At 42.5% G+C, this 13530-nt stretch overlaps 1 protein-coding gene and 1 long non-coding RNA gene across 13 annotated transcripts in view; one reads left to right on the forward strand and one right to left on the reverse strand.

Moving 5' to 3' along the window:
• LOC137542039 (uncharacterized) overlaps window positions 1-13530 on the forward strand; it is a 713380-nt gene that overhangs the window by 29055 nt on the left and 670795 nt on the right. For 7 of the 8 annotated variants that reach the window (XR_011025333.1, XR_011025337.1, XR_011025331.1 and 4 more), the window contains exon 4: window positions 5779-5860. The exons of the other annotated variant lie outside the window; for it this stretch is intronic. This is a non-coding gene — a long non-coding RNA (uncharacterized lncRNA). The remainder of the gene's footprint in view (window positions 1-5778; window positions 5861-13530) is intronic. 8 annotated transcript variants of the gene reach the window in all.
• Window positions 1-13530, reverse strand: part of LOC137542037 (CMP-N-acetylneuraminate-beta-galactosamide-alpha-2,3-sialyltransferase 2-like) — a 126296-nt gene that overhangs the window by 22094 nt on the left and 90672 nt on the right. For all 5 annotated transcript variants that reach the window (XM_068263641.1, XM_068263643.1, XM_068263640.1 and 2 more), the window contains one exon: window positions 2535-2728. In XM_068263641.1, the coding sequence (XP_068119742.1) occupies window positions 2535-2728 (194 nt within the window). The remainder of the gene's footprint in view (window positions 1-2534; window positions 2729-13530) is intronic.

A 13530-nucleotide genomic window follows, 5' to 3' on the forward strand; every position in this document is an offset into this window, starting at 1 on the left:
CATTAGAAGGAGGGGGAAATAAAGGGAAGAGGAGGGATATATTATAGATAAAAAGACCCCCCCAGCATGCAAATGTTTTGCCAGCCGATGACAATGGCAATTAAAGGGACAGTGCTCCTAAGGCATGTGATAACTCCAAACCATAACAGCAGAAAAGGGTTTGAATGCAGGATGAGCGTCTTTTACACTTAATACACTTAGACCAGTTGCTGTTGAAATTTGCTTTTATGGGGATAATCCCGCTGTAAGCGCAATATTTGCAGTAACACGTTGTTGCTTTGCATCGGCTCGGATAATTTCGGCGCACAGCAACAGACTGCAAATAGGACTTAAAGTCTTTTGCGCCCCCCTTGTGGCAAAATAGGGTAATGCAACGCTGATATATCTTGAATGTGTAAAAGGGGCCTAAAGAAAAGCTGCAATAGGTATTTTTGAAATTAAAACAATTTACTGTTTTGCAAAATAAAATGTGAATGTCCCTGCTGCATTGATTTATTTGTGCTCACCTCCACCATAGAGACATACAGCAGGCTAGTAACTCACCATCTCGTTCTGGTACTTGTAACTATATCCCTTTAAGTCTCATGGAGACTGTAGTTGCATGGTAAACAAAGCAAGAGGGAGGTTCCAAATGCTGTGCCCACTGAAAGTCTTCCTCTCATAGCCTGGTCTCTTGTAGGGAAGAATCATTTCAGTGGGAACACAAGAAAGACCCTCCATTCTCCTACAGGGACCGCATCACTGCAGTTATTAGCTGTGTTTAGAGAGTAAATACTCATACCAATCAGCCTAATAAGTCAATATAAATATACCAATCAGCCTAATAAGTCAATATAAATATACCAATTAGCCTAATAAGTCAATATAAATATACCAATTAGCCTAATAAGTCAATATAAATATTATACAGAAGCAAAGCACTTGAGAGAATACCCGCTCCATGGGCCATATGTGTTTGTCACCGCAATACATCTTACGTCCTGTCCTCTGTGGGTTTAGCTGTTGAGTGGTCATTCAATCAGGTGTGATCATGTGACCCCAAAAGTAGGAAGGATGATAGATGCCAGATTAGGTTTCCCAGCATGTCTGCATTGCAGTAAAACTAACACAAATATATTAATAGAAGCCAAAAGCTCAATAAATGAAATAAGATTTGATTGTGGTCCCAATAAAATTTTATTATTTTTATTTATTGAGCTTTGCATCAGTGTTTTACTTCAGCTAACATCTGGAAATATGCCTGAAGAAGATGACTAGATCCCAGAAAGCTTGCATAATTTACTCTATCAGTTAGCTATTAATAGGTATTACTTTTACAAAATTTTGTTTTTTCAACCTACATAATTTGTTTAGCTAACATGGTACAGAAAATATTTTGCTACTACTATGGATATCTTTTTGTTAGTAATACTATAGTTGTTAGTCCTAAAACAAAATACATCATGGAGGTTTCTTTGTTTGGTTCATTTGTATTACAGTAAAAAAAACCAAAAACAACAATTTAAAAATGTGTTCACGTGAGGAGGCTGGACTTTGTAGTTTACAGGAAACAAGCGGTGAAGAATTGTGAAACCTCAAAATGTGCTAATAGGGAAATAAGCCTTGGTAGCCAGGGTTTATGGGATCTCAGTCTGGGCAGGAAGAGGAGGAAGTTACTAGCCAGAGATTTCAGAGGCAGAGGGGAGGAGGGAGTAGGAGAGGGGAGTGAAGTTTTCACAGGCTGAGGGCTGGAGATACAGATCAGCTTGCCTGTGTGTAATGATCACAAACAGAACATGGCTGCCCTCATTGTATCATAGGAATAAATAATCATAAACTGTTGAAGCTGTTTGCAGCTAGATTTGCTGCGTAAACTATCTAAACTTTAGATAAGATATATAGACAAGTTATTTGTTATATTTAGTTTTTCATCTCGGGTCCGCTTTAAGCCTGTATGGAAAAATGCAGTTACACAAAGGATTTTTGACCTTCGAAAGTTCTTCTGTTCCAAATGCTATACAGTACTTATTTGCACTAATCAACAGAATTGCTTTAAGAATAGGCCTTGTTAAATGATAGGTTTATTAGGACTTTAATATCCCGAAAGGTATCTCTCTTGTGATTTATCTGACCAATGCTAGGTACATACCATACAATTTTCTGTTAGATTTATCTGCCAGATCGATTTTTTCCAACATTTTTATCGATCAAAATTCAGATCGGATATGTTGGAAAAAAATAGATCTGGCATGTAAATCTAACAGAAAATTGTATGGTGTGTACCTACCATAAGTCCCCAGGACAGCTCCCCCCACAACAGAACGGATCGGTTCACGCTCTGCTGCTGCCTCCCGAGAGATAGACCGATGACCAGAGAGAAACTTCTTCAAACGTGAAAAACTTTTGTAGCTGAATACGTTTGATTGATGCTGTTAATGAAATATTTAGTAGTATTCTTACTCAAGAGAACCCAGTCCATTGTAAGTTCTCCTATTAGACAGAATGAAATGACGTTTAGCTACTCATGAAGTCCAATAACAGCACAGCACTCTTACCTGATAATAAATTTATGGGAATCTATTTTCTTCCCATTTCGCGACCCCTTGAGGTTTCCAGAATTCCCCACCACGGCGCACGTCCGACACGGACGGTTATACTGTTCCTCATATGGGTTTCCTGGTGGTATAACACTGAACATCTTCTCTAGAATCCCAGGAAGGTCGCTGACATTGTTCTTTCCTTGCAGAGCCTACATATCAAAAACATACAGAATATAATAAACACCAAAAGTGTCCAATCTGGAACAGCAGTCATAAATGTAGCCAGCAAAGTCTGAACGCAAGTAGCCAAGTCTGAACTCACATACTTGTTTACTAGTTGCCAAGCCTTGGAACATGCATTTTTTTTTCTACCCGATTCCCCTTCACTTCTGCATAAATTAAATAGCGCATATCTAAAATAGCATAAAAAAAATCGAAAGGATATGTTATGTTGCTAAAACAAATTACCGTTTGAGCTCACCCAAACGCAGCTAAGTAAGTGTGAGTAAATTAATATTTTTCAAATTCTCCAAACTAGTTCCAGTTTGTCCACTGTGTATGGCAGCTCTGTTCACTGGCCTAGTTATATAAGAACGTATTAATCAGATGCTTGGGCGGAAGAGTTAAAGAGGAACTGTAGTGAAAATAACCCAATTAATAAAATTGCTTATTTTTCACAATATTAATCCATAAATTATATAGTCAGCGTTTGACCAATGTTAAATCTTTCCTTTCCCTGATTTATACCCATATCTGTATCACCTGAAGTGGGTATCCAGAGTAATTTATATTATAGGTCACTTACAATGCCTCTTTAAGACAGAGTTGTCTAAACAAGATTTTATCCCCAAATGGTGTCACACATGGCAGTTTTTTTTAATGTTCTATTAAATTTGAGGCACTGTGAATTGCAAATAGGTACCTTTTAATCAACAGTGTACAGACATCAGGTTATGCAGTGGGGGTGATGGAGGCCTGACAGCCGTTTCGCTTGACAATAAGCTTCCTCAGAGGCCAATAAAGTTTACCACTTTATTGGCCTCTGAGGAAGCTTATTGTCAAGCGAAACGGCTGTCAGGCCTCCATCACCCCCACTGCATAACCCGATGTCTGTACGCTGTTGATTAAAAGGTACCTATTTGCAATTCACAGTGCCTCAACCCTCTTCTTCTATATGTGCATGACCTTCGTTATGAGAGCACGGTATTGCTGGTACACAATCCAGTGTGTGGCCAGTCAGCCTTCCATCAACATCTAGTGCCAGCTCTTTTTTTCTACATTTTTTGTCTATTCAATTTGATGACCATTATTGGAGAACTTTGGCATGTGCGCTGTAGAAGTAGCAGTTGCCTGGTTATCCTGCTGATCCTCTGCCTCTAATTCTTTCAGCCATAGACCCTGAATAAGCATGCAGATTAGATGTTTTTGACAAAATCTGACAAAATTAGCAGTATGCGTGTTTTAGGAGTGCGATGCAGACACTACTACAGCCAAACAGATTATCAGTACTGCCAGGCAATTGGTATAGTTAAAAACGAAATAAATATGCCTCCATATACCTCTCGCTTCAGGCGTACTTTAAAGTGATACTGTCATCAAATTTCCTCTATAGTCCAAAGCATCAACCTCCCTGGCGTCGTGATTATTTCTGGATTTTAGGGTCTTTTCAAAAATCAGAAAAAAATTATGCCGCCAGAGTCTCTGCTGCAGCCGCTGCAGGCACTCACTCACCTCTCTGGGCTCCAGCGCTGCAATTTTCCCTCCGTCCTCTGGGTGGCGCTGTAACTCTGTAGCGAGATCACTGAGTCACCAGAGTGATTCAGAGCCTCGGAGGACAGGAAGGAGAAATGCTACCGACGTCTGGCTCCCCCGGGAGATGAGTAAAAACACAGCTGCGCGCTATACTCTGCACTGAGCTATCCCAAACATAGCTCGGCTTGTTACCAGGGAGGTTAAATACAACATAAAATTAACAGCTAGAACCATCTGACTGTTTGTCAAGGGTTAAAACTCATGGTGTAAAGTGCGTACACACCTTTGATGAATGTCACCCGTTAGGACCCGATCCCCTTTGGCGACATTGCTGGGTCAGGCTGTACAGACACATGTCAGCTGTGTAGCGGATGACGCGCTGTGTTGCTATGAGCGGGGAGGCGGGGGATTAATGAACCAGGGTATGTGTGACGTCACACTGCTAACGAAGGGGAGGCATGAACAATGGGATTGGCCGTCACTGGGGGTGAGTTGATTTGCGGATCGCTTGCAGGTCGGGGTGCGAGCCTCTACGCCTGCCTCAGCCCACTTTAGTCAGGCATGTGTATGAGACTTTACACTTCATTTAGCTGCTAATGGATAAGACTGTCTTTGCTGGGCAGAACTATCAGACCAAGCTGGATGTCTATAAACTGTGTAAACAAGGCAGAAACATTTCTGCTATATCCAGGGGGAAGCAGAGAACTTGGGCCACACTCTGCATTTATACGTGTGTACTTATTTTAGAGCTTTCCTCTCTGCACTCACCCGCCCCATCTGTGACGCTACCTGTGTGCTGCTTCATCAGCTCCTCCCCCTGTATTGCAACAGAATACGTCGCTACCCTGGAAGCTAGCATTGTATCTGTACAGCCCCCACACTGTCACATGAGGGATCGGTCCCGATCTCTGCTGAGTACAAAGCTTTAGGGGCATTTCACACTGGAACGTTGCAGCAATTTACCACACGGCTCACGCTAGATAATGAAAGTCTATGGGGAAGTTTACATTACCTGCATAGTGGTGGCCGGACGTGCTCGATCTGACACGGATCCATAACTACGTTACCAAGCGTATCTGTCCGTCGGACCGGAAGTCATGTTAGTCTAGGGCAACGCAAGGTTTTTAAAAATGTTGGTGGCGGCGGTGCAACGACGCTAGGATGCTCTTGCGCGGACGCGTATTTTTACAATACGCTTCCATGCACTTCTGCATAACCGAAGCAGGAAGTGACCTCAAGTGCGCATTACTTCCTGCTTGGCCGAATGCCAGACAGGGAATACCGTGTACTAATGCGGTATTCCCTGAAGGCCTGTTTTTGGCAATGCGGTGCACTGGGCATGATGCACCGCTTCACAACGCCAGTTTGCAGTGTGAAACCAGCCTTCGGCTACAAAATACTTGTGAAAGCAATTTTAACCTGCAACGGTGTGTCTGTTCTGCTTCTATTATGATTCACACACCCATGCCACACATTATAACCAGGCAAGTTATAATGTGTTTTCCAGCTTCCGGAGTCCCCCGTCTGCTCATTGCACAGTCACTTTGAATCATCAGAATACAAGAAAGAGGCAGGTGATAAGGTTTAAGGTAAGCTGCAAGTGTAATAGAAAAGGTAACAGTAAAATAGTTATGATACTTATCTAGCTGTACAGTCTGGCAGAGGTGTGCAGGCCTGAAGACTGGTTTAAAAAAATTCCATTAGTAGCTAAAAAAAAAAAAAAAAGTTGAAGTACAACTATCAAAGTAATGTCAACTGGTCTGGTTGCCATCGTGTGGAGTTATTTATTTTTGCAATCCTAAATCTAAATAAAAAGAAAAACAAAGAGGAAGGGGCGCTCAGAGATGCCATTCAAACTAATGGGTCTTCCCAACAGTCAGATCTCACCTGGATCAAAAGCAGCTAGCACAGCGTACTTAGCCATGATACGCTTCTGTCCCACTTACAGCCGGGGACCGGGCTCTCCACGAACGCCGGCCGGATGTGACATCAGAGCACCCAGGATCCTCGTTGTGACGGGATACACAACCACCAGGAAATGGGGCCAATCGGGCGCAGTGAGCAGCGCCTGGATTGTCGTATAATGTTAGTTGCAAACAGAGCTAATCGGGGCAGTAATAAATTAATAAAATTGGCAGTAAAAAAGTAGGAATTAATTAAAAATGACCACACGTTACGCGAAGGACCTCCCTCCGCTTTTTCAAGTCAATAATCTACATTTACAATGGTATAGAAACATTTTATGCAGTCCACATGCACACAAAGTGAGAAACTGTCCAATCAACATTGCATGGGAGGGGGAGGAAAGGGACCGTATTAAGCTGGCCACTAACTGTCCAATTTCTATCGAAAAATTGTTCGAGCGATCAGAAATTCTGATCGGAAGTGAAATATTGTAATACATCGTTCACTACACCATCAACAAACCAATCTTTGCTTCCTATCTAGCACAATCAACAAGAAAATCCAAATTTTGGTTTGATGAAAATTCATTCGGACGACATTTTTTTCACTCATAATCGATTGTGTCCACCAATGGAGATTATTTACAACCAATCCGATCAGAATTTCTGATCTCTCAAACGATTTTTCGCTAGAAATTGGACCGTTAGTGGCCACCTTTACTCCTATTAGCTGGGAATTAATACATTACCTCTAATATAAGGGCAATTTAGAAAGACTGCAAAATATAATAGGACATTTGAACTAGGACATTAAAACTGAGGAATAAACACCCCCAATAGATAATATAAAATTTGTCAATTTGTCCTAACTATCTACATATAAGCCCACACACATGTATAGACCAAATAAAACATGAGTGCGCTCTGGTATACATGCGATGCTGATCGTCCATCCAAACGAATACAATACAATTATTGCCATATATTCCAATAACATATAGTCAATAAAAATTTGGCCCCCTTGAAGTTTTCCACATTTTGTCACATTACTGCCACAAACATGAATCAATTTTATTGGAATTCCACGTGAAAGACCAATAAAAAGTTGTGTACACGTGAGAAGTGGAACGAAAATCATACATGATTCCAAACATTTTTTACAAATCAATAACTGCAAAGTGGGGTGTGCGTTATTATTCAGCCCCCTGAGTCAATACTTTGTAGAACCACCTTTTGCTGGAATTACAGCTGCCAGTCTTTTAGGTTATGTCTCTACCAGCTTTGCACATCTAGAGACTGAAAACGTTGCCCATTCTTCTTTGCAAAACAGCTCCAGCTCAGTCAGATTAGATGGACAGCGTTTGTGAACAGCAGTTTTCAGATCTTGCCACAGATTCTCGATTGGATTTAGATCTGGACTTTGACTGGGCCATTCTAACACATGGATATATTTTGTTTTAAACCATTCCATTGTTGCCCTGGCTTTATGTTTAGGGTCGTTGTCCTGCTGGAAGGTGAACCTCCGCCCCAGCCTCAAGTCTTTTGCAGACTCCAAGAGGTTTTCTTCCAAGTTTGCCCTGTATTTGGCTCCATCCATCTTCCCATCAACTCTGAGCAGCTTCCCTGTCCCTGCTGAAGAGAAGCACCCCCAGAGGATGATGCTGCCACCACCATATTTGACAGTGGGGATGGTGTGTTCAGAGTGATGTGTAGAGTTAGTTTTCAGCCAAACAAAGCGTTGTGCATTTTGGCCAAAAAGTTCCATTTTGGTCTCATCTGACCAGAGCACCTTCTTCCACATGTTTTCTGTGTCCCCCACATGGCTTGTGGCAAACTGCAAATGGGAGTTATTATGCTTTTCTGATAACAATGGCTTTCTTCTTGCCACTGTTCCATAAAGGCCAACTTTGTGCAGTGTCTTTAACTTTTCTGGACAAGCCAGTGAGTGGAAAAAGATTGCCAGTCCTATTAAGTGATCCTATATTGAAACAAGCCCTACCACCAAAACCCCGTGTGGTTTTCAGAAGGGGAAAGACCATCAGAGGCCATATAGCACCGAGTAGATTATCTTTGTAGAAAACACTAGGCGACACTCAAATACAGAATAAAAATCATATCCGAACAGGATGTTATTCCTGCAAGTCAAAACGATGTCTTTGTTGCAAAACAATAAACAACGGTGCATTTACATTCCAGACAAACTCCTCTGCGGAATATTGAATAAAGAGTTATGTAACATGCCAAAGTACATACGTAGTTTATCTGCTCACTTGTCCATGCAATCTTGCATATGTGGGCCACACTACCCAAAAGTTCCAAACCAGACTCAATATAGCATAGGTCCAATACAGCTAAGGGCGAAATGAAGCATGGGGTATCCAGCCATTTCCATTCGATACATGGTAGGGATTTTGGGGGCTTAAAGGCAACCTTTATAGAACAGGTAGATCACCCTAACAAATATGGGAGGTACCGCGTCCTTTGTAGACGCGAGTCTTTCTGGGTTCTAAAATCGGGTACCCTTGAACCAGGTGGCCCCAATAAATGTTTAGAAGAAATGACCCACTTACAACCTATTATACATGTGATTCAGGCCCTATAATACAATGTGTCCCTCCTTCACACTTGCGCCTCCCCCCCTCTCCTCCCCTCCTCCTACAACCCATATCGTTTCCCTCCTCCCTCCTCCCCCCCCCCTTTTTTCCCCCTCTTTTTTTTATATTTAGTAATTTTTTAATTTTTGATGACTAAATGTTACTGGAATATATGGCAATAATTGTATTGTATTCGTTTGGATGGACGATCAGCATCGCATGTATATCAGAGCGCACACATGCTTTATTTGGTCTATACATGTGTGTGGGCTTATATGTAGATGGTTAGGACAACTTGACAAATTTTACTCTATCTATTGGGGTTTTTTATTCCTCAGTTTTAATGTCCTAGTTTTAATGTCCTATTATATTTTGCAGTCTTTCTAAATTGCCCTTATATTAGAGGTAATGCTTTAATTCCCAGCTAATAGGAGTGATACGGTCCCTTTCCTCCCCCTCCCATGCAATGTTGATTGGACAGTTTCTCACTTTGTATGCGTGTGGACTGAATAAAATGTTTCTATACCATTGTAAATGTAGATTATTGACTTGAAAAAGTGGAGGGAGGTCCTCCGCGTAACGCGTGGTCATTTTTAAAAAAATTCCTACTTTTTTTTACTGCCAATTTTATTAATTTATTATTGCCCCGATTAGCTCTGCTTGCAACTAACATTATACGACAATCCAGGCGCTGCTCACTGCGCCCGATTAGCCCCAGTAGAGCATATTTCCTGGTGTCTGTGTATCCCATCACAACGAGGATCCTGGGTGCGCTGATGTCACATCCGGCAGGCGGTCGTGAAGAGCCCGGTCCCCAGCTGTAAGTGGGACAGAGGCGTACCTTGGCTAAGTACGCTGTGCTAGCCGCTTTTGATCCAGGTGAGATCTGACTGAAGACCCACTAGTTTGAATAGAATCTCTGAGCACCCCTTCCTCTTTGTTTTATTTTTTCAGTGGCTTACATTAGGGAGCAGCAGAGTATACTAAGGTGGCCTGATCCCACCCTGGGGGTTATCCACTACCCCACTACGCATTAAATAAAAAGTATGCACTGTAAAGGTATGTACACACGTCCAACTTGTCGTTTGAACGCGTTGTCGAGCGGCTGATAATAGCCGCTTTGTCCAATCCGCTTAGCGGATCCGTTGGACCAACTGTTGTTCAAGTGTCTTTCAGTCCGTACGTGTGTACAAACGAGCTCTTGTCTTCAAACATACAGCTGTTTGATCAGTTGCTCAATCTAGTCCATTGTTCTATCCAGTCCATTGTCCATTATCAAGTTGGTTAAACGACGTGTAAATTAGGAGATCAGCTGCTTTGTTGGTCAGTGTGTACATGACATTTGAACGATTTGTTGTTTGTCATTTAAACTGGTCGTTTGAACGACTTGAAGTGCAATCAGGCCTAAAGTTGGATGTGTGTACGCACCTTAAAGGGACTCCGAGCTCTACCTAAAAAGTAAAATAGTACTCACCGGGGGCTTTCTTTAGTCCAGCGCTGGTCGGGAGGTCCCACGACGGCGTCCTGGCTCCTCTCCTAGGCCCCGCTCCGGAATGGCTGGACGGCGGCAGCCCGGGCGACACTTGGCTGAGTGTCGGGCTCCTTCTTCCACGTATGATGCGGCTGACGTCACACGCCGGCCGCCTCACGCCATCACGGCGGCCGGCGTGGCAGTACGGCGCATGCGCGAAGCCTAGGAGAGGAGCCAGGACGCCGTCGTGGGACCTCCCGACCAGCGCTGGACTAAAGAAAGCCCCCGGTGAGTACTATTTTACTTTTTAAGTAGAGCTCGGAGTCCCTTTAACCAGTTCACCCCCAAGGGTTTTTATCCTAACGGACCAGAGCAATTTTCAGTTGTCAGTGCTCCTCCCTTTCATTCCCTAATAACTTTATTACTACTTATCACAATAAAATGATCTATACCTGTTTTTTTTCCTCCACCAATTAGGCTTTCTGGTGATAGTACATTTTGCTAAGAATTTTTTTTATTCTAAATGCATTTTAATGAGAAAAAAAGAAAAAAATCATTATTTCTCAGATTTCAGCCATTATAGTTTTAAAATTAAACATTAAACCGTTTAAATTATGTCCCTATCACAATGTATGGCGACAGTATATTATATTGAAATATAAGTGTTATTTTTCTGTTCTGTTTTTTTTTTCTGGCCATAATTACAAGCCCCTATGTAATAAAGTAAAATTAATTTCCCCCCATAAAATATAGAATAAAAAAGCTGAGTCCCTAAGGCAACTATTTATTTTTTTAAGCTAATTTTTTTTTTACAAGTGTTTTTTGGGGGGAAGGGGGGGGGGGGAGGGTTGGAAGTGTAATTTTATTAATGATGTGTATATACTTGAAAATGTATGTATTTTGTAGGTGTAATATACTTGAACACGTTATAGGAAGTGTTCACCTTTTTTTTTTTTTTACTACACTTTATTTAATTGTTACATTTCCTGTTTTTGTGAATGGACGTAGCCGCTGTTCGCGGTCACGTCCATTCACTCCAGGCACTGCGGTTGGGTAGAGGACCGTTCGGTCTTCTTCCCCAATCACCCAGCACAGGATCCCGACGGAAACAGGTTCGGTAGCGGCGCGCACACGGCAGTAGCAGCGGCGGGAATGCGCGGCGTATTAAAACGTCATGTTGCCGTTAATAGCGGTAAGCATGACGTTTTAATACGATAGGATGCCGTTAAATGGTTAAGCTACGTACACACACACACACACGCACGCACGCATAATCAGTGATGATATAGACTTGTTTTCAGCCTGTACCCTTGTTTGTAGTGTGCAGATTTAATTAGCATCTTTCAAATATCTGCTGTGTTGCTCAGAAGAAGTGCCTCAGCATGAAATCTATAAAAAAACAACTATCTAACCACACCTTAGTGTCACCCCTAACCTAAACCTCCCTTTTCTGTCCCATAAACTACCCCACCTCCCCTCCTTTCTAGCCAAAACCTTTTTCTTTACAATCTAACCTTACCCTTCTCTCCCTCTCTCACCAAAGCTGCCTTCCTAAAACCTAACCTCCCTTTCCTGACCCCTAACCAGGGCCGGATCTCTCATGAAGCAATGTGAAACATTTGCACCAGGCGTAGAGATTACAGGGGCAACAAGTTTGTACTGTGTGTTTACACTTAGAGCATGCAGTCGGAGTAGGATGAAAAGCGAGAGTCGAGCAAGGTGAAGAGGTGATCATTGGGGAAAAGAAGCTTGTTGTGCTGTGTGAGAAGTCTGACAGCGAGGGAGGAGGGGGGAGGCAGAAAAGCAGCAGTGTTTCTTTTGACTTCTACAGCAGAAGGGAGGAAGTGACACTGCTGTCCTGAATGGGGAGGAATGGAGGACAGCCGACTGAGCAGCTAGCTTGCCAGCCAGTGTGTTATTACGTTGAGCTGCAGCATGTCATGTCTCTCAGGTGCTATGCGATCATTCCAAATCGGGGGTGGGGGTGGGGGGGTGTTGGTTGGCGAGGCGCATTCTCACAAGTTTACCTCAGCCATCACAAAGTCTGGGACCGGCCCTGCCCCTAACCTCAAACTCACTTCCTGACCTCTAACCTTAGTTACTGACCAAAACCTCCTTTCTGACCACTATCTTTATTTACCCCTAACCTCCCTTTCTGACCCCTACCCTTTATCTCCCTCCTCACCAAAACTGTGGCCAAAGAGAGCTGCTTAACTCGTTATCACATAACAGACAAACATTACCAAATAAATACTAAAAATAAGCTCTTCTTGATCGCCATTACTTTGATAACACTTACCATATTTTTAGTATGTTTTTGCTTGCCAGGTGGTAAAAAAGGTATTATATAGTGAGATTAACTCATGAGGATTTTTTTTTTAAAGGTCATAGTTATTTAGTCACTAAATAAGCAACACACAAAACAGAAATTGGAAAAGTCAGCTTCTCATTTTTAAACAGAAGTATTTACAAAACTGTATTTTCTTTTCCCTTTTATGAACCACAAAAGCTCCCTCATGCTCAGCCAGCTCACGTGCTCTATTTTTGCTGAGAAAAGTTCCTGAGAATTGTTCTTGTGTACAGAATACGGACGAGAAAGCTTACATTAAATTAACTGTGGATTGCAGATGCCAAAAGGTGTTGGTGCACTGCACTTTTTACTAAACTGCAGACTCCCGTGCGTTACACACAGCAGCAGATGCAACAAGCTTCATTGAAATGAATACTGTAAAAGTTCAAGCACGTGTGCATATTTCTTTATTTATGGCCAGGCATTGTACTGCTAGGTGGGTAAGGCCGAATCAGGAAAAAAGGCTGCAGGAGCACTTATTGAAGCGCCTGCTATGCAATGCTGCAATTTGCATTTCCGCAACCCCCGGCCACCCATGATTCTATCGTGCGCCTCCAGGTGCCAAAATTTGCTCTGCTAGTTGGTTATCAGGTGCCTCCGGGCTCCCTTCTTTGCTGCATATAGTGGCGCAGGGGTGGGGGGAGGGATTAAAAGGGGGAGGGGGTTAGGAGGCGGAAGGTGGTTAGGCGCCACAGGGGGTGGGGGGTTGGGGTCAGGCACCACTGGGGTTAGGCACCCCTGGGGGAGGCTTAGGTTTAGTTCATAATGAAAAATATACTCTGTTGAATTATTTCAGAATCCAATATCTTCACCATAATTTGTGACAGGAACATAATCTAATTTTTGTGAGTAAGCGGTAAGAATAGCCAAACAAAATTTGTATTTTTTCCTTGTTTTCCCATTAAACTTCATAGAAAACAAAATTGTTTGAGGGAAAAAA

Source organism: Hyperolius riggenbachi, chromosome 12, assembly GCF_040937935.1.
Source record: "Hyperolius riggenbachi isolate aHypRig1 chromosome 12, aHypRig1.pri, whole genome shotgun sequence".
Lineage (NCBI taxonomy): Eukaryota > Metazoa > Chordata > Amphibia > Anura > Hyperoliidae > Hyperolius > Hyperolius riggenbachi.